This window comes from Nasonia vitripennis, assembly GCF_009193385.2.
Source record: "Nasonia vitripennis strain AsymCx chromosome 2 unlocalized genomic scaffold, Nvit_psr_1.1 chr2_random0002, whole genome shotgun sequence".
In the NCBI taxonomy this organism is placed as follows: domain Eukaryota; kingdom Metazoa; phylum Arthropoda; class Insecta; order Hymenoptera; family Pteromalidae; genus Nasonia; species Nasonia vitripennis.
Genome location: NW_022279608.1, coordinates 4131034 through 4156473, shown reverse-complemented (window position 1 = coordinate 4156473; position 25440 = coordinate 4131034). Strand labels below are relative to the sequence as shown.

Genomic DNA, 25440 nt, shown 5'->3' with positions numbered 1-25440 from the left:
CTTTTAATTTAGCATCACTTATTGCGGGAAACTTTTCTCCCAAATAGTGGAAACAATCGCCATCTTTATCCAGAGCTTTGACGAACTGCTTCATGAGGCCAAGTTTGATATGAAGTGGTGGTAGCAGATAGTTTGATGGGTCAATCAATGGCGTACGTATAATGTTCCTCGATCCTGGTTCAAAATGTGTTCTAGTTGGCCATACTTTCTTAACGTAGTGATTTACCCTGTCTCTACTATCCCATAAACACAAGAAGTAGGGATTTTTAGTAAAACCTGATTGTTGTCCTAAGATCATGGTTGCAATTTTAAGATCACCACAAATTTTCCATTGATGTTCCAAGTACTTTATTGTTTCCAATACAATTTCTAAATTTTCATAAGTCTCTTTCAGCTTAGTCGAGTGAGCTATGGGAATGGATGCAAACCGGTTTCCGTTATGAAGCAGAACAGCTTTCAGACTTCGTTTTGACGAATCAATAAAAAGTCTCCATTCCTCGTCTTTATACGAATTCGGTTTTATTGCATCGACTAAACCTTTAACATCTATACAATATACCAACGAATTCTCTTCATCGTCCGTAAAAAAATTCTTAAATTCTTTTTCTCTATCTCGATAAAAAGAGGCCGTTGTTCCTTTTGCTAACAGATTTCTCGTTTTAAGAACTGACGCTAGATATTCTCCTCCATCTTTAGGTAATCCTAAATTTCGAATAAGATCACTTAACTCTTCTTGGTTAAAGGTTTCTGGAGCTTTTCTTGTACTAGCTGGCAGGTATTCTTCGTTTGAGGATTCTTCGTCAGATTCTTCTTCAACCTCAGAACCTTCTTCGTCACAGGACTCATCAACTTGCATTTCTTCTACTTCGCCTGAGCGGTCCACATCCATGGGTTCGATACTAACAGTTTTATCCCTGACTTCTATTCTCACAGGTTTCACTACTGAAGAAACGTCTGCGTATACAATTTTAGATTTAGTAGCCGTGTTAAAACCTTTGGTATTAGTCATACAAAAATAGCAGTCATTTTGACACGTTGGAGAAGACCATATCATTGGTTTTGTAAATTTCAAGGTTCTTTCCGTTTTATCTCTTTCCCAGCGTGTTACCATCGTATAACATCTACTGCAAACTTTTTGTGGCACCCAGTTTACATTTTGATGGGCTACTTCAATACCAAAGCATTCACTGTAAATCAACTTAAACTTTTCAGATAATGACCTCATGTTTTTTTCTAATACATATTCTCAAAAACAAAACAAATTACAACTTTTATTACATTCATGTGAATGATTTCTTGTAGCATTATACTCTACAGAGGCCAAGTCACCCACCACTGTAAAGCTGCGGTCGCTTGATGACGACGCCTGCGGGCCCGCTTTCTCACCCTGACCAGACGCCGATACTGGGGTTCCGAATCCCTGCATCGTAAGACACTTGTGCCTGCCATGACGGCATGATAGCCGTTTACCCAGGACTTAGCCAGACGGTTCTGTTGCCCACCGTCACCGCGTGGAGGTGCCTGGTTACAGGCACAAGCAATAGGTATCGCTCTTGTGGAATTTTTTTACAAACGATAAAGAGAATTGGTATTCACATGGATGTAATAAAAGTTGTAATTTGTTTTGTTATCTGAAATGTTTAAGTTGATTTACAGTGAATGCTTTGGTATTGAAGTAGCCCATCAAAATGTAAACTGGGTGCCACAAAAAGTTTGCAGTAGATGTTATACGATGGTAACACGCTGGGAAAGAGATAAAACAGATACGTTTCTTCAGTAGTGAAACCTGTGAGAATAGAAGTCAGGGATAAAACTGTTAGTATCGAACCCATGGATGTGGACCGCTCAGGCGAAGTAGAAGAAATGCAAGTTGATGAGTCCTGTGACGAAGAAGGTTCTGAGGTTGAAGAAGAATCTGACGAAGAAGAAGAGAATCTGACGAAAGAGAAAAAGAAACCCATTGCATAGGTCATTTGAAGTAAAAAGAGTTCGTTACAAGAGAAAAAAGGAGTAAATAAAGACATCGAGAGTTACTAAGCTAGTGGAAAAAAAGCAAAATAAGAAAAAAATATAAACGAAAGCAACTTTTCTCTGTACACAAGGAAGATATTATGTGATGAAATAAGATTTTTTACAATTTTTCGGTATCTTTTTCCAATTTTGGAAAGTTTTGATATGACATTTTAATCGGTTTAAACTGTTTCTTCTCAGTTTGACCTTGAACTGACCTTGACCCTGACGTGATGGGTCCAAACTGATTCCGGATTTGGATTCAGCGACCAAAAAAACATGAATATATAGCATTTTAATTTTTTTAACCGTTACTTCCCAATTTGACCTTGAACTGTCCTTGAACCTGACGTGATCGGGTAAAACTGACCCCAGATTCAGATTCAGCGACCAAAAAAACATAAATGTATGGCATTTTTATTTCTTTTAACCATTTCTTCTCAGTTTGACCTTGAACTGACCTTGAACCTGATGAGATGGGGCCAAACTGATTCCGGATTTGGATTCAGCGACCAAATAAACTTAAATATATGGCATTTTAATTTTTTTAATCGTTACTTCCCAATTTGACCTCCAACTGACCTTGAACCTGACGTGATCGGGTAAAACTGATTCCGGATTTGGATTCAGCGACCAAAAAAACATAAATATATGGCATTTTAATTTTTTTAAACCTTTTCTTCTTAATTTGACCTCCAACTGACCTTGACCCTGACGTGATGGGGCCTAACTGACCTTATATTCGAATTCAGCGACCCGAAAAACATAAAGATAGATAGGTCTGATTTCTCGCGCAGACAACTTTTTTTATTTTGTGTGCCGGTGTAATAGATCAATAAATAATTGATTTGTTTTTTCATATAGCCCATACTTATTATTAAAATCTAACTGTCACATCAACGTTAAAGTATGTTTAACTCTATACTGCGTGAAATATTTATTTAAATGTACATTTTTGAAAATAATTTATATAGGTGTGATTTTTAGCATTAGAAACAATTAGAATTGTACATAATTTTAAATATTTTGATATTTCACACTAAAATATGTATTTTTCTATATTATATGATCATTTTGGCAAGACCCCACCCCCGGCTACCCCCTTACTCTGTCCCCTCTTCCCCACCAAATAACATATAATTCTTTTTTATGTGATTTTTGATAATCTTCAAATTTCATCAAATGTATTATCATTATTTTAATCATTTTCTTAAATTTTAAGATATGCTCTATCAATATATTTTACTACTATTAATTTTGAAAAAAATTTTACAAACCATTCATCATTTTGATTTATATTTTTCAAAAATTCACACAGAAACTGAATTGGGGGGTAGGTGAGCAAAGCGAGCAGAGTGGCAAAGCCCCACTAGTATATGTATATATTTATGTATAAGAAAGGCTTTAACATTATTCACAGTGTATGAATAATACTTTTCAAACTTTTTAAAATTCTTATTAATCATTTATTGATTAATTTCCGATTCACCCCTTATGAGTATTTGTATACATCATTCTGGTCACTTCCTGTTCATTTTTGGTAAATTTCCGGTTCATTGTCGGTTATTATCGGTCACTTTCGGATGTTTTTGTATATTTTTCGACTACTTCCGGTTCACTTCCGGTCGACTTTCGATCGACTTCCGGTACCAACCCCTACGGAGGGGTAGTTTTGGGGATGAAATGAACTTATAGCTGGAGACTAGCAGACACATTTTGCTTCCTCCTAGAGGAAGCTTTGTACTATTAACATTTTGAGTTTCGTCAAAACTTTGAGAAAATACTTTTTGGTGTGTTAGAAGTTCAAATCAAGTGTTTTGAGTAAATGTCCGTATGGATGTGTGTGTGTATTTTTTTTATGTGGCGTAGGCAGAGCAAGCTTTGCACAAGTGGCCCTCCGACACTGGATCCCTACAGGTACTATCGTTGAACAATACTTCCGTAGGACCCGTTAACTAGCATTTTTTGGATTCTCCTTTGAAGTTTGACATTCCCATACATCCCCCATCCACCAAGGTGATTAGGGGTTTAGGATCGAACTCGTCTTCATCATTCTGCATCGTCATGACGTCTTCTTCTTCCTGTATCGTCTAGTCGTCTGCTTCCTGCCGCATCGTTCGGTCGTCTACTTCGAGCAGCATCAACCGGCCATCCTCTGGACAGACTCAATCCCGACACCTACGTTCTTCTGCATCGGATGAGGGAATCTGGGCTCAACTCAGTTACCTACGTTCCTCTGCATCGGGCAGGAAAGTGAGAGCTCAACTCTGTGACCTACGTTCCTCTGCATCAGTCCGAAGAGCGTTTTGTATCCATTACCTAATGGCCTTCGTCTAGCAACAGTATTACTCCGCTGTTTCGCCTTGTCCTTCCCTTCTATTTTATTCGTCCTTTCTAACCTTCTTGATAATGGTCTTTACGTAGTTGTTTACTGCACACCAGCCACATTTCGACGCTAGCGTAGCTGTCATCATTGACTCAGGGGTCACCTTAGTCTGAAGGTAACGCTCAAATTCTTCTCGTTCCATTTCGTATCGCGAACAGTTGCAGAAGACATGCTCCGCATCTTCGTTTGCTTCCAAACATACTGGGCAATTTGGATTATCCTCTATCTTAAAGTGGTGTAGGTAGGCTCGAAAGCACCCGTCTGCTCAAAAACTGCGTAAGGTAGTAATTCAATTCCCCGTATCGTCTATTGGTCCAGCCAACAACACGTGAAATAAGGCGATGCATCCATCGCCCCTTTCCACTGGAGTCCCATCGTATTTGCCACTCAGCTAGGGTTTGTTCCTTTGCGGATTTTTAAACTTCCTTTTGGATATTGTCACCACGCCGGTTTTCTTCGTATATATTCTTTCGTTCTGTTGCTAGAAGATCAATAGGCGGCATACTTGAAATAATGCACACTGTATCTTCTGATACTTTTCGGAAGGCAGAAGCGACCCGCAATGCACTTCTCCTATAAACTGTTGACAGCTTTCGTGCATAGGACTTCACCAACATAACGTCCGCCCATATTAGGGCACCGTATAACATAATTGGTGTGTGTGTGTGTGTGTGTTTGTGTGTGTATGTATACCGTAATATTTCTGGAACTACTTCGTCAATATCAATAAAATTTGACATGCATATCTATTTTTAGATTCTAAATTCGGGAAAGACAGTTATTTATTATTTTCTTAATTATTTTTTTAAGGTCATTTTTTAATTTTTGAAAATCACTATTTTGCGTTTTTTTCAATCATCCCATTGTTACATACAATTCAGCTAAAATGCATTTGAAAGTGAATAAAATTATCTACTTTCTCTTGTTTGGTCTTCGGGATCGACCGCTTTGTTCGGCAGATAAAATGAAAAAGGTGGTTTTGTTTTTAAATTCACATCTCTGAAACTAAAAATCATAACCTCACGAAAAAAATCATGTCAGTGGGTCATATGTCAAACTATATCCCATTAAAATTTTAAGTGATTTGACTACTTATTTTTTCAATGATAAATCGAAAACTGAAAAAAATGAGTTTTTTTGTGCCTCGATTACGGACGTAAGAAGGCTTTATGATTGCACTTCAGATTTTGGGAAGAAGTATACATTTTATGTGTTTTATCTAAGTTCATTGCGCAGCTTTCAAACCTCTATGGTTCTTAAAATATCAAGGTATCAATTTTTTTTGAAATTTTTTTGATTCCTTATATCTCTAAAACTATGTATTCAAACGCTTCAAAATTTTATTTTGCGATTAACCATTAAAAAATCTATCTGCTGCTAAAATTTAAAACGTTTTCATCAATTGGTTTTCAAGTAAAAAGCTAAAATGTAAAAACCGATTTTTCTCAAAACTTTTGCTTCCTCTTGTAGGGGTGTCGTTGCACGTCGTTAAAATCCCTCCCTATGAATTCATGTAATACTGATATATTCTGTGAAAAAAATTGACAGCAGCGTTTATATTCTATAATAAAAAACAGAGGCGTCTGCAAAATTTTAGATAATGAACCAACCAAAATTTATATATTAAATTATGTATCAAAAACCGCCTCATACATTAGCAGGCAGATTATACTGTATATTAAAACATCATTTTATTTATTAGACCTATAAATTTAGTTGGAGAAAGCTACGTGCCAATGAATTGGCAGCAGTTTTAATATTTCTGTAGATTTTCATAAATTCAGAATATTTTTGAAAAAATGTTTATGTATTCAATAGTGACACTCGTTTTGTCACACCAGTTTTCTTGTATGAAAAAGGGCCTCTTTATGCACAACTTATAAAAACACGCTGTATAATAAGGGAGAATGTATCGTTTTGAGACTCGGTTGGTAATTCTAATACACGTGTCTGCTAAGATCGCCAGAGAGAAACTTCCACTCGTGTTAAAACATTATCCTTACAAGAATAAACCAAGCCTATATCTCATTGCACAGTCTATTATTGTAAAATAATTTCTGAGACAAATAATATCGAATTTAAGCGCAGAAAATCAAAATCTTATAAGGTACGATTCAAAATGACGTAAACGTACTAATTAAACCCCATTATTTGTATATAAGATCAGCTGATCTCTCGAAATGTTGGAATTTATACAGAAGGACGCATTTGACGTCCCGAGATATTAGTTATGTGAGTACATAATAAATTATTTTTTAATCATATCAGTATTTACCTTCTTGATCATAATCTACTTCATGCGTTATACTAAATATGTCATGGGCAACGTTCAGAAATTTTGTTGTATCGTCCATTACTAATTTGTGCATATCTAAAACTTCTTCCTCTAGCATTTGCAATGCTGATACAGCTTCGTGGAAAGTATATAAGTCTTGTGATAATTCTCCTTCCTGTAGAAGTATAAGTAATAATATAGATGAAATTTGTAGTGTAATTTAATAATAGTATATAGCACAGTTAGGGACGAAATTTGGATTTTTCAAGCAAAGATAATATTTTCGATGCACGTATTGTAAAAATAACATTTGTGTGTGTATGTTTCTTAGTAAATTAAATTAAATTAAAAGTTACGACACACACACACACACACACACACACATATATATATATATATATATATATATATATATATTATGATTTATATTTTTGAGAAAAGTGATTAGTACATGACGGTATGACAAGTTTAAGCAGATTTTCGTGCACAAACAATGTGTAAAATGCGAGATTTTATGCATTTTTCGATTGATAGAGCTAAACGTATTTAGAGGTGTTTCGAGTTCGAATCGTACGTTTCTAGAAAATGTCCATGCAGATGGCTGTGTATGAATATGTGTATGTATGTATACCGTCATAATTCTGGAACCAGGCGACCGATCATAATAAAAGTTGACATGCATTTATGTTTTCTGATTCTAAATTCAGGTTTTTTATATAATTCTGACCATTTGATGTCCGGTTTATAGCCATTTTAAGATTAAAAAAAAATATTTCTGGCTTATTTTTAATGATATGATATACAATAAATTTATAAATATATTTTTTTTTTTTTAATATTAAATTACCTACTTTTTCCCGCAAGATTTTCCAGATTGATTGTTTCGTTCAATTGTTATGATAAAAAAGGAGATTTTTTAAACGAATCAATATCTTCAGAATTACATTTAACATTTTGATAAAATTTCTGACAATAAAAATCGATAATATCAATCAGCTGTGGAAATTTCAAGCTATTTTAACGACTAGTTTTTGAGCTAAACATAGAGAACCAAAAAATGGGTTTCCTATGTCGTGCGATTACGGGAATAAACAGGCTTTAATTAGGTTAAAATTTTAGTTTTATGAGGTTATGAGGTTATGCCCCTATAGTATATGAAATATTACGGTTTTAATTATTTTATAAAAATTAGATGATTTAAAACTGTGATGGGTCATCGACAGGAGCAGCACCCCATTTTACAGCTAGTCGATGCGATTGCAGGTTAGTTGTGAGTCACCCACCGATATCTAAATACATTTCTTTTATAAGCTTTGTTTTAATAGGCCTACCCACTGTAATTGTCATCCAACCCCTCTGAGTGTCACCCTTTTCCTATTTTGAACATTATAATCGGATTTTTCTGATTACCATAGTCTTTTGCTAAGAAAATTGCTTCTTCAGTAAAATAATAGAGATTCAAGGGATACGCTCGCGATTAACATAATGGTTAGTATAATGTTTCATTTAACATATAATATAATACAAAATTATATTTGAATCATAAACAAATAAATTGTAACATAAAAAAATATTATGCAATATCGATTTTTTCTAATATTAATAAAACATCATGTAATTTGAATAATAATTTTTTATGAATAGTAATATCTTTTTTTAATTGATAAATTCAATAAGAATATTTATTTATATGTAACATGTAAATTTTTATTTTTTTGTATCAAAATTTAATAAAAAACCGCTGCCAATTCTTTGACACGTAGCTTCCTTCAACATTATATATTGCTTAATATCAGAATTGTTTTTACTTCATATATAATTCTATCAAGTTTTTTTTTGTTTGATAGATAAAATTATTTCGAATCAATTACATATAATTAAATCTCTCTCTCTCTCTCTCTCTCTCTCTCTCTCTCTCTCTCTCTCTCTCTCTCTCTCTCTTTCCCTATCTTTCTTTCGCTTAGCTCGCATAGCTAATTGAATGTAGGTGCACGTGCATTCGTCTAGTATATAGTATTTATCACATATGTAGGGGAATTTGTAGCGTTGGCCGCACTGTCACGAAGATAGCCCAAAATACTCTCAGGTACCTTCGGGTATCTAAGGTAGCCGCGAACGCAAATTGCCATGTACCTGCAGGTTGAAGTTAAAATTACTTAACCCATCCGCCACTGTGAGGACACTAGAGATACAAGCGATGCAGTTTTCAATTATGTCATATATCTTTGAAACTAACTGGTATTATAAACAACCCAAAGAAAGGGATCAAGATGCTATATAATACTAACTAAATCCAAAATTTTAAATTGATTAATGCCTTTTTACTCCAGTTACCGCGTCACGTAGAAAAACGACTTTTTTCAGTTAATGTTTTTCTCAGCATCTGCCTCGTGAAATGACTTAAAATTAAAGTGAAGTATAGTTCTAATAACTTCCAATAATCATGATTTTTTTAGAACGATTCGAAATTTAGTTTTCGAGTTAAAACAATTTTAAAAATTTGCGCTTTATGGTGTGTAATAAAAAAACGACGAACGATAATATAAATTTTCCGCAGTAAAAAGATAGATAATTTTATTCTATTTCAGGTACATATTAAGCAATTTACTTTTATAACTTTTCCAATAACTTTATTAGAAAAAACTGAAATCTCAAAACTAAAAAATCGATATAAAAAAAATGGGTCCAGAAAATGTAAAAACGGACTGTTATCCTGCTATGTACTAGTAAAAACAAAGAAAATAAGACTTAGTGGATTAAAATCCACTAAGTAGAATCTGAGCTAGAGGCGATATAAACGAACACACGCACGCACACATACACATCCATACGGACATTTTCTGAAAATACTATTTTTCGACTTATAATGCCTCAAAACATATATATTTTGTACAGAAACTGCAAAAATTACTATTACAAGGCTTCCTTAGGAAGAAAGCAATAATATAAATTAATATAAATTGATGTAATTGACAAATTAATTAGTTTCTTTTATAAGAAATAATATACAGTAGCGTGGAGGTGTGGTTTCATGGTTTGCGGGATTAAAATATATTTACTATTATTTTAAGTTTTTCTGCTATTTTAAATAATTTAATAAAGAAAAAACATAATTTTTAAAAAATTATTGATATTAAAATTGAATTCTAATGACATAACATCGTTTTCAGAATAATCCACTAAATATTGATTAATATAATCATTATATATTGTAACGAGGCTTGATTTCTAGGGAAAACTCGGCAATACTCGACCAGATTACAATCCCTCGGTGCGACGGAGAACTCTCTCAATGTCTGCGATTAACCCGCGTTGCAACGCAGCTCGCTGCGAGTACTGTTTCGCGAACGTCGTGTTCGGACGTGTGCTATCTCTCCGCACTCTCCTGTGCAGAGCCGGATTCTCAGTTTTGCGTTGCAACCGTTTGTTGCAACGTCCGCGGAGGCGGCGGTATTCGCGATGAGGATGTAGGAAACGGGAGAGAACCACTCAGGAAAATAAAGCTAGTCTCGATTAAAACAAAATAACAAAATCTACTATTATATAAAAGTGCTTAATGTCCCCATGTGCCGTGAAGCCTTTCACATCTTTTCCTAATAACTTAACATCTAGGATATAATTTTGGGCCTTACATTATTTGGGCATTAAAATGTTTGGGTCACAAATATTTTTGGGCCTTAACAATGTAAGGAGATCACCAAAGGCACCACCACAGGAAGCTAAACGGCCCGACGTAAGAGTATCCAAAAGGCAATGACAACCAAAGGGCTAGCCACCACATCCTAACCATCAAGTGGCAATAACACGAAACAAAGCGGACAAGCCACTCGGTCGGTAAAGGCCAAGAGGAATAACCGAATAGACGCGAGCGACAGGGTATATAACGGCGCGGGGAATTCAAATGGTCAGTTACAAATTCACAGCTCTAGCGAACAAGAGCTCCTGCGGTATTATTATAAAGCGCGAATCGATCTCGCGTTGTTGATGCGGAGCACAATAACGCAGAGCGTTATTGTGCTCCGCATCAACAACGCGACATATTGTTATTTTAATAAAATAAAATCAAGTGCATATAAAAACTAATATTCAAGTGTCTATAATCAATTACGTGCTCCAATATTCCTGGCCAAGAAATATCTGTCGAAGCAGTAATCGAGTCAAGTACACTCGTATTAGTCTCATACACGTGACAGTTTTCTTGCTTGTACACAACAAGCAGGTGGCGACCGTAATCAGACAAGGGTACAAAGAATCCGAGGGACAATCACGAACATCACACTTTACACGGAAAGTGCATAAGTCGCATTGATTGTCTCCTCACAACAGTTTTGGATCTTAAAATTTATAACCTTAAAATTTTCGGGCCTTAATAATTTCGGGTTATTTAAATATACCTGTGTGCCGTGAAGCCATTCATATATTTTCTCAATAAATGACATATTTATATCTATTAGTATAATTCTTATCTCATTTCAATTTTTTGAATTCCTATAAACTGTGTAACAACATAGACTTAAGGGTAACAATTTCAGACCCGTCTCAACGATCGCCGAAGCAAACAGCGCTTCTCCACTGAAACCCATAAAGTCGACAGTAACAAAAGTTTGTAGCAGAAAATGTTCAAATGAAAAACTATATACAAGACTAAAGCTAATATGACAATCCAAAGCAAAATAAAAATTTCAAGATCTTCAAATTTTAAAGGCCAAAGCAGACTGAGCAATCAAAACAATTTCCCTGGCTATCTATATATATTAGAACGTATGCAAAAACTTCATTGATAAATATCAGATATGTATATGAATATTATCGTACAAAATTATTTTAATTTTTCCAAACTGGCCACTTCTAAAGTTCAGGGCAGCCTGAGGAATCTAAACTACTTTCCCGGATACTTATACATATTGGTACGAATGCGCAGATTACATTTGTGAATATCAGTAATATGTATAAATATATGTATTTAACTTATACTGCCTTCTAAAGTTTAGTCAGCTTTGACACCATGATTTTCTGTGTCAAATACTATATTAGAAAAATATTACACATAAACTTACAGGAATGTTATCGTACAAAATGTTTATGATTTACTGATCATACTATATCGAAAGATTCAAGCAGACTGATCAATGAAACAACCTCCACGCATATATATATATATATATATATATATATATATATACACACACATATTCTCACAGACTATAAAAATCTACAAATATTATCCTATAAAATATTTGTACGCATGCGCGGACTGCTATTGTAATATATGAATATTATTGTACAAATGTTACATGTGAGAGTCGATGATTTTATCGGTAAATGCGTTCGTTTATTAATCGTAATTTACAATGTATGGTTTAGTTTTTTAGATATATATTAGCAACATGTGAAGCCTCTCATATCTTTTTCGTGCAAATAATATAAAAGTGCGTATCAATCTAATCACGCGCAGCGAGCTTACGTCACTGACGTAACTGATTGAGGCGGAGCCCGCAAACCGAAAATTTGAGAATTTTCTGCAGTTGCAATATATAAAAAATAACTTAATGAGAAACTTCTATTAATGTAATTTTTTTTTTTTTTCATTGATCGAACTACATTTATAGCACAGTGTGGCTTAAATCCGCGTTTAAGTCACGCCTATCCGTGACCTAAATAGTCCATTATTGCACCGTGCAGCCCATGAGTGCACGGCGTTTCATCACAGTCGCTGCGCTGAGGCGCTAATACACGCCGTGCAATAATCGGCTACCTAGGCCACACGTATCGTAATATACTATTATTACATAGTTCGATCACATAAAATCAATTATGATTCAAAAATTGTCAATGTTGAGTCCATTAACTGTGTTTTGTTTGTAATTAAAACTGTTTATAAAACATACATTTTATTTCTAGACCATATATCAGATACTTCTAATAAGTTTAATTGAAAATAAATGTAATGTCTTAAAAATATTACCTTTCAACAAAAGTAAACGGTTAGCCGAGTTTAATTTATTCTACATTACAGTGAATGTCAATAATAGTATGTAACATAATAATATCGATTGAAACAAAATTACAGATCTAAAAAAAAATATGATCAATCGAATAAAGTAAATTATAGTATATTGAATAATATAAGTTATACAATATTATAGTAATATTACAATATTATTTTATTCATAATATAAGAAACACAGAATTGTTGGGATCAATTAAGTTCTGCATCAAATAATTGCTAACTAAAAACTTAAATAATACTAGTAAAAGACGCTCGCTTCGCTCGCGATTTACAATAGTGATGATATTTAAGGGGATGTCGTCCCAAAAAACACTGTTTTTCTATTACATAAAACTTTTTGAATAAAGTATGCTAATGAAAAACCGAGTCTATAGCGCCGTAGTATTAATGTAGTTCACTTGGTCCAGTGGTGCTTAATTCGAGGTTGAATTAGAAAATTAATTTTTTTTTTATATTATGCAGTGTTATCAAGTGTACACGGGAAAAAAGTGAGCTTGGGAGGATACCGGCACTCGTGTGCAGAATCAGGGAAGCTGAGTTATGCCGATACAGCGCATACGCGTGCCATTAGGGCACACAATCGTGCCGAATAAGAGCGGTCTGAGCGAAGCCGATGCAGCACAGACCCGGTGCTGTTTTGGCACCAGTTCTTGCGCTGCGCGCTGCCTCGTTCACAGCGTGCTCTCTCCGAAGCATGCGCGCGCATAGTGTCACACAGGCATTTTTCCATTCGGTATTATAATTTTGTTCAAAGGTGTATCAGTGATACACCTTTAAATAAAATTATAACAAGCCACAATTCCAAATAGTTACCAGAAAATAGCCTTCATTGCGCCTCGGATAATTTATTACCTGGCCAAGCGAGCATTATTTTTCCGGCATTACTAAACAGCTTAGCCCGAGATCTTGAAATTGAAAAAAAAAAATCTCGAAAATGGCCGCCCTTATCGAAAGATACGAGCATTTTCAAATAGGGTAAAAATCTTCAAAAATGCCGGCGAAACGAGAATTTTCAGTTTTTCGTCGGATTTTCGCATATGTACAACGATTTTTACCCTATTTTTAATTGCTTGTAGTTGTCGTACCCTATTTTAGATCGTCTAAAGTGATAAAATCCGACGAAAAACTGAAAATTCTCGTTTCGCCGGCATTTTTGAAGATTTTTACCCTATTTCAAAATACTCGTATCTTTCGATAAGGGCGGCCATTTTCGAGAATTTTTTTTCAAATTCAAGATCTCGTGCTAAGCTGTTTAGTAATGCCGGAAAAATAATGCTCGCTTGGCCAGATAATAAATTACCCGAGGCGCAATAAAGGCTATTTTCTGGTAACTATTTGGAATTGTGGCTTGTTATATGTGTTATAATTTCATTTAAAGGTGTATCACTGATACACCTTTGAACAAAATTATAATAAACATATAATAAGCCATAACTAGAACTCTGATACTACACGCCGAACCGAATGGAAAAATGCCTGTGTGACACTATGCGCGCGCATGCTTCGAAGAGAGCACGCTGTGAACGAGGCAGCGCGCAGCGCAAGAACTGGTGCCAAAACAGCACCGGGTCTGTGCTGCATCGGCTTCGCTCAGACCGCTCTCATTCGGCACGATTGTGTGCCCTAATGGCGCGCGTATGCGCTGTATCGGCATAATTCAGCTTTCCTGATTCTGCACAAGCGTGCCGGTGTCCTCCCAGGCTCACTTTTTTCCGTGTAAAAACTCTAGAATTTTTAGTTTTGTATATCAAAATATGGAAAGTGTTTAGAGCATAAAATATCCTCAAAAATTAGAAAAGTGAGAAACACTGCGCGCATATATAGATATACTGATAGCATAGAATTGAAACTTTCAATTGCTGTAACTTCTCACAAAGCACCGCCTGCCCTATCAAATTTTTATTTCCTTGATTTGTATTATGATTTTACATCATGACCTAGTTTTTCAAAAAGATGTAAGATTTATTTTCTTCGTAATTAAACAAAATGTACACCAAATTTAGACTTAGCCTATGCTTTCCATGTTAAAATACACAACTTCAAGACCCGATATCTTAAAAAATCATACCGCATAGGGGGTAGAAAATTTTACCACGTTATAGAGGGCACTTAATAGGATATATTCACAAAATTGCAGCAATCTGTAAGAATATTAATTATTTGATTGAACTACCTTAAGTTTAATGAAAGAAAATTTCGATCGGATTTTTTGTTTTCCTAAAATCTTGGAAATACGAACAGATGTTTACGCGTACTACGTCGTACTCATGCGATTGCAGCGCTAACCTTAAAATCTAATTTTACACACAATTTTTTAACTAAAGCTTGCAAATGAAAAACCGAATCTGTAGCGCCGTAGTGTTAAGTTTAATGAATCGTTCTACCAAAAGAAAAATTCGATCGGACTTTCTGTTCTTCTAGAAGTTTTTCTATATTTTCTTTATTCGTATTATATTTTGCCTATCCTAAATTTACTAGTTGATCAATGATTACTTCACCTAAGATTTTTTTACTCTCTGTCAAAGTTGCGATTAAGTTGGAAAAATAAGAAAATGGCGCCGATTTATGCATCAAAATCACTAAATCAAAAAATTATAAAATTTATCAAAAAAGTCACAATTAAATGTATCCTTGTAGATTAGTACTTTGCACTCAACGAAGACGCATTTGAATTCGCGTCAAAGACTAATTCATTCCGGTTTTGCCGCGATGACTATAGTATATATATTTTGAACTCTTGCAGTCCCGCTGCGAAGACTATTACATTTTTCACTTCGTATACGTTTGATTCTCTGGCAACGAAACTATTCAAAATTCCACACCATCTATTTAAGTATTCACTTCTATAGGCTGTCCCCGAACAGCTGCATCTTTCTAATTGATCAGTATATAACTTAACTTAAGTTGAGTAAGCCCTTTATTGACCAAAAAAATGTTGTTGCTTCATTATGATTAAATATAATAAACTGGACTTTGGTTGATTATTCCCAGTTCTTTTTTATCTGTTATTTCGTTGCGGAATATATAAAACTCGCCTAACCTTTTACTTTTTTGAAAGTTAATTTTTTGAGATTTTAGTCCTTTTTAGTAAATTATTTTAGGTATTTCATATTTCTCCTAAAAATAAAATATAAGCATCTTTAGCACCTTTTGACCATGGTTTTATTGTAACATTTTTATCACTAACATGAAATTACTGATTGTTCTGATACACTACCCTCGAACGATTTCTACACCTAGACACCAAAACCAAGTGCGAACTACCTAGACCTCGTCATCGGCCACCCTGTACACCGAGACACCGTCCTCGAATGATGTATTTACCTAGACATAAAAAAATTACGGAGCGCACCACCTAGACCTCGTCATCGGCCACCCCATACACCTAGACACCGTCTTCGAATATCCATTTATCGTCTCCATTTATCTCGACCAAAATTGCAGATTTTATCTTGTGATATGCATGTGCGTAATTTCATATTCAAAAACACATAGAATTAAAAAAAGATTATACTTGCACAAATAACTATTTGCAGCATCTCTTTGATCTCGGCCAAAACTGCGAATTTTATCTTGTGATATGAATGAACACTTACAGCATTTGTCATTATATGTCGCGAACGCAAAACTTTAAAAAAACGATTATATCTGCACGAGTAATTATTTGCAGCATCCCTTTTATGTAAATCGAATCTGCAGATAACATTTTGTGATATGCATAAATACATAAATCGTCATTTCATATTTACAAACAAATAACTTAAAAAAAAATTATATCTGCACAAATATTTAATCGCAGCACCCCTTTTATCTGGACCGAATTTACTGATTACATCTTATGATATGCACGAATACATAAAGCATTTGTCATCTCATACTCACAAATAAATGGCTTTAAAAAAAAAAACAGCATATCTGCAAAAATATTTAATCGCAACATCCCTTTTATCTGGATCAATTTTTAAATAATCTTTATTCATCCATATTATGTATGTATATATATATGTGTGTGTGTGTGTGTAAGCTTGTGGGTTACCAAGCTTGGCTTTGTCACTTGTTGACATGTGAGTGAGAGCCAGTATGTCATAAGACTCCGAGCCGTTAGGATCGTTATAAGCGAGGTTATTGAAACTGATATACTAAAAGGTTTGCTATCGGCAATTGTATAGATTCAGGTTAGTCTTAAGTATACGTTTACTGCAATATTTTTAGCCTTTACTAATTTGTACATATTGTTAAAAAACAGTTGTTTATACTACATCATACAAGTGTTGATTTCTAACCCAAAACTCCACTCCAGTGAATTTCCTTGAGCAGTGGCCTTACATATATATGATATATGATATATTATGACACATATTATGATATATATATATATATATATATATATCATAATATGTGTCAAAAATAAAAAAAAAATAATTAATTGCGTCTATTTTTTTTAATTGTTTTAACAGCTTTCTGTTAAAAATGATGTACTTCGAATTTCCGGCCGCGCGTTTATTGCTTTCTCTTTTATTGCGCGCCGAGGGTTTGCGTCCTACGCAGGGCTATAAACCTATCGGCCTGCCGCCGACGCGGTGGCCGACCCGACGACGACGCTGTCGAAGTTTGAAGGGCTTAGGGTAGGGATAATCCTTAATAGATTTCGAAAACTCTGACAGCTTCTGCGACATATGCTGGACAGTCAGTCGAGCGACAGCCCTTGCAAGATCAACTGCACTTACTTGGTTGTCGTCTCTAGTTTCCCTAATTGTATTCACTTGAGTTATAATTAATAAATATCTATCCTTATTTTTCTGCTAAACCGAATTTCATTTATTTTGCTTAAAGCTTAAACATATAAATTCAATACTTTCAATCTACCTGGACCAAATCTTGAAAATGTTTTTTAGTAGGAATATATATTTTTATCATATGTACCTGTATACCATTAAATAGTTTTTTATTTATAAAATACATCAAGTTTTGTGGAATAAATGCAAAAAAAAATCCGGACGGACGGACAGACATACATTTTTTAAGTTCTTTTATTGCTAAAAACTAATTGAAATTTGATACATTTGACATTTTTCTCGGTAACCTAAATGATTTACGTTCGAAGAACATTTCTACCGTAAAATAGATTTAATATGTTTGTTTTTACGAGTTTTCGAGAGTTTTTACAAAATAGACCAAATATAATTTTTTTTTAATTGTTTTCACAGCTTCCAACCTACCTGGACCAAATCTTGAAAAGGTTTTTTGGTAGAAATGTATATATTTATCATATGTACCTGTCTTTACCAATCAATAGTTTTTTGTTTATAAAATACATCAAGTTTTGTGGAATAAATGCAAAAAAAAATCCGGACGGACAGACATTTTTTAAGTTCTTTCACTGCTAAAAACTAATTGAAATTTGATATTTTTTTCGGTAACTTCAATGATTTAAGTTCAAAGAACATTTCTACTGTAAAATAGATCTAATTTTTTTCTTTTTACAAGTTTTGGGGGGTTTTTACAAAATTGACCAAATATAAAATTTTAATATAGTGTAGATAGATATTGATCAGATACAAACTATTCTTGTGTAGTTACTACGTATCTTACTATGCCTGTTTCATAAATATTAAACTGAGCCCATCATTGAACATAACAATTTTGAGTTTGTGTAATATTATGTTTGGAAAAATATTGTTATAAATTCGACTTACTTTGATTAATCTCACTTTATTTTTTATATGTAATTCCATTTTAATTGACATACATACATACTATTATATTACATTTGTAATTTATTACACATTATGTTATTATCATGCACAGAATAATTATCAAACTCGCGCAACCTTTTATTTTTTTGTGTATATCATTACAATATCATTTTCTTTAAATTTTCCTTGGAGCTATGAACATTTATGCCTAACATCAACCGAGCGACGTTAGGAGTGAGGTGACCCTGCTATTAATGTATTATGCGGCCAATATTGTTTATATATAAATGTGCGCCAAGTCACCTCAATGTCGACTCGGCGTGGAGAGTATCTTGCAAAGCCCGTTACTCGATGTCGCTGCACCAAGTCGTAAAGCTGTAGCCGCTGCTACTGCTGACGTGATACAGATTCAAGGGCTCAGACTTACTTACTCGCTGTCGCCGTTCTCGGTAGGCGCGCACCACACACTTACACACACTCTGCGCCGGTGTTGTGGTTGGCTTACTCGCAGGAGCCGACTTCCTCTCGTTCAGTCGCTGATAGACAGGCTAGGTTGTCCTTCCCTATAGAAGCAGAAGTTGGTAGGGACATCTTCTTCTTGGGATCACACACACACACACACACCCTCTCACTCTCTCGCACGCTATCGGTCGTCGCTCGGTTTGGTCAGTCTCACACACGAGAGCTGACGGTTCGCTATTATGGCCGAAAACTATCTGCCCGTCCGACGAACCGCGACTTATACGCGAGGCCCTGAATCTTGCCTCGCGTTTGCGCAACGTTGCGCTTCAACGATGCGCGAATCTACCCGAATTCGCACCTCGTTACAATGTGTATAACGTCGATAATTTATGAAAATAAAAATAGATTATGTTAATTTAGTTAAATTATATTATATGTATACATATATAGATACTATAATATAACTATATAATTCTCTACTTTTTTCAACTATCTTTAAAACAATTTATGTGCAAAAAGACGACAGACATTTTTCCAATCAACGTTTTGCTTAAAAAAGTTTACAGTAGAATGAAGGATTAAAAACTTTCGCACATATTTACTGCGAAGAAACATAATAAAAATCTGTATATTTATAAAAGAATCGATGTGATAGGTTACCCCAGATATTTTTTGATTAATATTTTGCTGAAAAAACGTTTAAAATAAGAATAAACGTAAAAATTGTGTACAATAGAATGAAGGATTAAAAACTTTTGCACATATATATCATAAAGGAACATAATAAAAATTTATATATTTATAAAAGAATATGTTTTACGCGTCCTCGGACATTTTTGAAATCAACATTTTACATTATAAATGTTTAAAAAAAAATGTAAAAATGTTTACGGTAGGATGAAGAATTAAAAACTTTTGCACATATATACCACTAAGGAACATAATAAAAATATGTATATTCATAAAAGAATTAATGTCCTAGTTGACCTCGGACATTTGTCCAATAAATGTTTTGCTAAAAAAAATGTGACTGTCTCCGGGACAGCCGATAGAAGTGAATACTTAAATAGATGGTGTGGAATTTTGGAAAATTTTGAATAGTTCCGTTGCCAGTGAATCAAACGTAAACGAAGTGAGAAATGTACTAGTCTTCGATATAAGTCAATAATGTTTACCTGCAAACGTTTTGCGCATATTAAAAAAGTCACGTCGTCTAGTTGATGCAAAAAATTGAAGTACCATGAAAAGGTACCGCTATATTAGCGTGACCGAAATCCGAGAAAACCCGATAGCCGCTTACAGCGTGTGTAAATAAATGCGGCTGATATGTAAGGGAAGAGCTGAGCTGTGCGGGCATGCTAACATGCGCGGCGCAGAGTGCGTGGTGTGGGGAGAGAGCTGCCGCTGATTTCGTGACGATCAATCTGTCGCGCCGCCGTGCCGGTCGTCGCTCGACGATTCACTCCCCAGTAAAATTTGTATCCGACGAGCCTATAGAAGTATTCACTTCAAAAATATTTTAAAAAAAGAAGAAATACAAATTTTTTTACAGTAGAATGAAAGATCCTTATCATCCGAAGATATAAACCGTAGAAAATCATAATAAAAATAACGCACTATATAGGTGTGCTCGCCGGGTTGAACGGCGAGATTCAAGCTTCGCGTCTAATACTTCGTGCGCGTTGGCACACGGAGTCGCGCGGAAAGCGGATTGATATCGCTCCGTAAACAGGCCTCTCACACTCCTAGAGGAAGCTTTGTAATAGTAAAATTTTCAGTTTCGCTAAAACTTCGTAGAAACACATTTGGAGGTGTTTTGAATCATGAGTTTTGAGAAAATGTCCGTATGGATTTGTGTGTGTGTGCGTATACCGTCATAATTCTGGAATCACACGACCGATTGTAATAAAATTGGACATGCTTATATGTTTACTGATTTTCAATTTGGGTACATTTTATTTCAAGATTCTAACCATTGTATGACCATTTTATGGCCATTTGATGTCTATTTTTCGATTTTTAAAAAACTATTTTTGCTTTTTACTTAAACTTAATAGTCAAGACTTTTGAAAAAATTATGATAATAAAAAATAGATAATATCTACACGGAGGGAAGTCTTCAGAGCTATAGGCCGTGAGCGATAACAAAGGAAGCGACTGCCTTCTCTTTCACCGCGTGACGGCGCGACGGTGGGCGCCTATGTTCATGCCAGTCAGGTATATCCTCGATGCTCTCTAAGCATGCTCATAGGGGGTGACTAGCCACAGTCATTAGACGTGCCGCTCACGCTTGTCGCCATTGCAAGGAAAGCACAATTTTTTCGCTTTAATGTCCACGTACTCTTGCGGTGATTATCACATCTCGAAGGTCGTGCGCGCATCTTCTGCCAGATTTTTTTCTTCGATGTGAGGTTAGAAAGTGTACAAAAACTATACTGAATATTAACACCCTGAGTGAGATTGTGGATCCGTTTGTGAAGGCAAAGTTAACAGAGTGGAAGTTACAAGATTTTGGGTCTTTTTTCTGTTGTAAGTATTACAGCACATTTATTATTTGAGTGGTATGATTAGTTTAATTTGTAAAACTTGCGGTTAGTATTTCATCTTTCCCATCATTTTTCATTCATTGTGTACGAAGGCACGTTTATATACTTTTGAGGTTATATTTTGATGATTTAAGGTTAGAATGTAATTTTGCATGATTTATCATTTCCAAAAGTACGTGCTTTTTTAAGGTGTATGTGTCCCCTTAAATTTTTAAGATATATTTACATTACAAAAATATTGTAAATTCAGCTAACATAATTAAAATTTGATGCAGTTCATCGAATAGATAAAGAAAAGTTCTGTCAACTAACAGACGAGGAGATCGATAGAATAATTCCAAACTTTGTTACAACAAAGGGAATTTTTAAACATTTATATGAAATATTTAGAGAAGAAATTGATTCATATAATGATACGTCTAAGAGATCGGTGACGCTTTCAATATTTTCACAGAATTCTTGTGCAATGATATCCGCAATACCTTCGGGGCAGTTAATCGACACTAGTTTTATTGAAAGCACACCATTAATAATTAATCATTAGTTCTGAAGAAAATGTACAAATTATTGGTGAAGTTATAGATGTAGAATCTGTAGAACCAAAACCAAGTGAAGTCAGTCGATTAAGTAGTCCTTTAAAAGAAATAGGTAATTAAGCAAACCAAGAACTAAAATTAACAATGAAACTTTTTCGAATGTTGAGAATAATGTTGACAGTGATTCTATCAAAGACAGATTATTTGCAGAAGTAAAAAAATCATATAGCCAAAGTAATTCTTTTTTCTTATAATCCGTGGTAGAAATGTTCACCATTGATTGGGCAATTCATGGGCAATTTTAAAAGTCAAAACGTCACACTTCGTTTATTTCATTTTTATTCAAAAAAAATTAATGGTTCATTTCGAGTAAAACAACCCCATTTGATACACGCATAACACGTTCACCGACGAAAATGGTGAAATTCCTACCAGGGATTCACTTATGATTTATCAAATACCATTATACGTATATATTTTTGTTGTGCGTTTTTCTAATGTTGTTACCTTTATTTGTAGTTCAACAAAATAAGCCCTTGTTTAAATTGTTAAGTAGTACAGAAAGACTGAGTGGATTAATGATTTTATATAGATATGCTAAGAACAAAGATATTTCACATTTTCGAACGAAATTAAGTGAAATAATTATGGATAATGAAATGTCTCTAAGTCTATCGTCGGAAAATCCGTTTTCGTAAGATAATATACTTTCCCTTTTAAAATATGTAAATTTCTTTTCATTTTAAATACTTAACAAATATTACGTAAAAAGTTACTTTTTATTATTTTATCTTTTTGATTGTGTCATAGCTGCTTTACGTGAAATTGATTGATTTGTTTGTTATATATAGTTACAAATTATATTAAATTGAAGATTATTATTTATAATAACATTATGATGACAGGACTTGTATGACACGTAAGATTGTTCGCTAAAATCACCAATAAATTTAGAAATCGAACTTTTATTCTAGCGTAACCAGAACAAGATTTTCAGAACTATCTGCATCAATTGTCGAATTGTTTGAACTTGAAAAAGACTGTTTATATTATGAACCTTCTTACCAAATTGAAAATGAAAATTTTGATAAGAATGACACAAAAAGCAAGCAATACAACAAAGTCAATTCTGGTGGTATTTTGTATAACGAGTATACTAAGCTAAGAGAATTTATACGTGACGCTGGATTCGAAACTCCTGATGGTACTAAAAGAGAATCAAAAAGTTCGAAAATGAAAATAAGAGTCGAGGTTAGTTCATTCAGTTTTGCTAAGTGACTATTTTATTTTTATAAAGCTTATAGTATTGACGTCTATACCCGTTTAAAAATTTCGTGCAGATTGAATAACATTTTAAATAACAGTCTGCATTGAAATGCAATTTTTTTTATTTTACAGGCTTAAAAGAAATTGATTTAACAGTTTTGAGTGAAGAGCTTGATGACTCAGATGCTGGTATAGAAGAGACTATCTTAAATGTGTGGAATGAGAGTCATACTCACAGATGGAGTAGTTCTTACGAAAAGAAAAGCGGATTACAAATAATTGACTACTTTAAAGTGTTAAAAAGTCAGCAGTAAGACTTGTAAGTATTGCAAATGTACTTTTTGCTGAATGAGATATTAGCATCTTTTGGACTTCTATAAACAATAAATTCTGACAAATGACTAATAATTTTAGAGATCATTATTTAATTAGTAAACGTATCTTTTATAGGCACTATTAGACAGTCAACTGCCGTAGTCGCTAATGTAAATGGAAGTACAGAGAATTCTAATACTAATGATCTGAATATCGCTAACGAGATTACTGACGATAGGCTAACTGAAAGTGCTAGCGAAATCATTATTTCTGATGTCAAAGATATTTTCGAAAAAAACGGTCAAATAGATACTGATGGTAAAATCTTGAACTTTTTATACTTTATTCTGTTAAAAAAAAATTATTTTATTCATAAATTTAACTGTCAAAATTGCAGATCACATAAGTGCTTTAGGATTTCTATTGATTCCAATTTTGATTAATTACACCGGCACACAAAATAAAAAAAGTTGTCTGCGCGAGAAATCAGACCTATCTATCTTTATGTTTTTCGGGTCGCTGAATTCGAATATAAGGTCAGTTAGGCCCCATCACGTCAGGGTCAAGGTCAGTTGGAGGTCAAATTAAGAAGAAAAGGTTTAAAAAAATTAAAATGCCATATATTTATGTTTTTTTGGTCGCTGAATCCAAATCCGAAATCAGTTTGGCCCCATCTCGTCAGGTTCAAGGTCAGTTCAAGGTCAGTTCAAGGTCAAACTGAGAAGAAATGATTAAAAGAAATAAAAATGCCATACATTTATGTTTTTTCGGTCGCTGAATCCGAATCCGGGGTCAGTTTTAACCGATCACGTCAGGTTTAAGTTCAGTTCGAGGTCAAATTGGGAAGTAACGGTTAAAAAAATTAAAATGCTACATATTCAGGTTTTGTTGGTCGATGAATCCAAATCCGGAATCAGTTTGGCCCCATCACGTCAGGGTCAAGGTCAGTTCAAGGTCAAACTGAGAAGAAACAGTTTAAACCGATTAAAATGTCATATCAAAACTTTCCAAAAATGGAAAAAGATACCGAAAAATTGTAAAAAATCTTATTTAATCACATAATATCTTCCTTGTGTACAGAGAAAAGTTGCTTTCGTTTATATTTTTTTCTTATTTTGCTTTTTTTCCACTAGCTTAGTAACTCTCGATGTCTTTCTTTACTCATTTTTTCTCTTGTAACGAACTCTTTTTACTTCAAATGACCTATGCAATGGGTTTCTTTTTCTCTTTTTGTTATTTGTTTTAATGTCTCTCTTCAGTGTCCAGCAAAAATCTGTCATCATGTTGACATTCCATCTTCCTTGGTATCGATTCTCCATTATACTTATATCTTGATGAAATCGTTCTCCCTGTTCTTCACTGACATCTCCTAGATTAAGAGGGAAGTAATCAAGATGGGAATGTAAGAAATACATTTTATAACTCATCAAGCAACCCAAATTTTTTAAATTCTCCAACATTTGTTCAACTAGTTTCTGATAGTTCTCACTGTTTTTATTTCCTAAAAAGTTCTCACGAACAGTTTTAAAACTTTGCCATGCAGCTTTTTCTGTGTCGTTTATTTTTGTGATAAATGTTTCGTCTTCAAATAGAGTACGAATTTGAGGACCATCAAAAATACCTTCTTTTAATTTAGCTTCACTTATTGCGGGAAACTTTTCTCCCGAATACTGGAAATAATCGCCATCTTTATCCAGAGCTTTGACGAACTGCTTCATGAGGCCAAGTTTGTTATGAAGTGGTGGTAGCAGATAGTTTGATGGGTCAATCAATGGCGTACGTATAATGTTCCTCGATCCTGGTTCAAAATGTGTTCTAGTTGGCCATACTTTCTTAACGTAGTGATTTACCCTGTCTCTACTATCCCATAAACACAAGAAGCAGGGATTTTTAGTAAAACCTGATTGTTGTCCTAAGATCATGGTTGCAATTTTAAGA

At 34.2% G+C, this 25440-nt stretch overlaps 1 protein-coding gene across 4 annotated transcripts in view; it reads right to left on the bottom strand.

The window, feature by feature from the left end:
- The window catches only part of LOC103315959 (kinesin-like protein Klp10A), a 435695-nt gene that overhangs the window by 28400 nt on the left and 381855 nt on the right, over positions 1-25440 (bottom strand). For all 4 annotated transcript variants that reach the window (XM_031923908.2, XM_031923909.2, XM_032601480.1 and 1 more), the window contains one exon: positions 6672-6846. In XM_031923908.2, the coding sequence (XP_031779768.1) occupies positions 6672-6846 (175 nt within the window). The remainder of the gene's footprint in view (positions 1-6671; positions 6847-25440) is intronic.